We start from the raw sequence: 782 nt of genomic DNA, 5'->3' as shown, positions 1-782 counted from the left end.
ACGGGAGGAGGCTGGAGGGTTCGGGTCCCAGCCCCACACTCACTACCTGACAACGGGCCGAGGTGTGCGCACGCTGGTTTTTGCTGTGCGCGTTGTGGCAGTTCTTCCCCGAGTGCCTCCACGACCCTTCGCGGCTCCTGGACTCTCGTAGCCTGAGTGTGACTTCGTGTGTGCATTGAGACAATGGTGACCTCGTGTGAGGTAGATTTGCAACAGCAGCGGCATCACCAGGACTACCTGGCCGCTACAGAAGCCGCGGCCAAGGAACACGCAGTCCTGGGCATGATCCTCCCGGAGTGTGAGTGTTGACCCTTCGTCAGTAGTGTGTCGGGCGGGGTGGGCCAGCGAGAGATTGCATGCTGCTCCTGCTCCTGCCACTGCGCAATTGTAGCAGCATCTCCTAGGCCGGTGTCAAGAGCACCAACAGGAGACGTGTCGCTGATCCAGTTTCTGATCTTTTCCTCGATTCTGTATTTTCCGTTAAAATCACATGTCTTACAGTGTCCGATGTATTGTGTAGTGTCAGAAAAGTATCGGTATCGATACTAATGCGGTGATTCGTAGTGTTAGGGAAATATCTTGATAATCATTTTAAAAATAAATAAAAGGACGTTCCCAAGGTTGATGTATGCAGATGACAATTACTGCATTCACACGATGATTAGCTGAAGGGCCCAGAGACGAGTATTAATGCACTAGTCGTGTATTAATCGATCCCTGTCTTCAAATTATCCTGTGCAAAGAGGCAGCGCTCGCGGAGACTTCAACGCATCATCTGGGGC

General features: G+C 52.0%; 1 protein-coding gene across 2 annotated transcripts in view; it reads left to right on the top strand.

Annotated features, from left to right (window-relative positions):
• The window catches only part of LOC119593791 (zinc finger protein rotund-like), a 160,011-nt gene that overhangs the window by 101,740 nt on the left and 57,489 nt on the right, over positions 1-782 (top strand). Inside the window, exon 1 of one of the 2 annotated variants that reach the window (XM_037942814.1) lies at positions 60-298. The exons of the other annotated variant lie outside the window; for it this stretch is intronic. Coding sequence (XP_037798742.1) covers positions 184-298 — 115 coding nt within the window. The 5' untranslated portion in view covers positions 60-183. Of the gene's footprint in view, positions 1-59; positions 299-782 lie in introns of those variants that run through there. 2 annotated transcript variants of the gene reach the window in all.

The sequence above is a fragment of the Penaeus monodon genome, chromosome 32, assembly GCF_015228065.2.
Source record: "Penaeus monodon isolate SGIC_2016 chromosome 32, NSTDA_Pmon_1, whole genome shotgun sequence".
In the NCBI taxonomy this organism is placed as follows: domain Eukaryota; kingdom Metazoa; phylum Arthropoda; class Malacostraca; order Decapoda; family Penaeidae; genus Penaeus; species Penaeus monodon.
The sequence above is the reverse complement of the archived record's forward strand: the minus strand, read 5'-3'. Positions and strand labels throughout refer to the sequence as shown.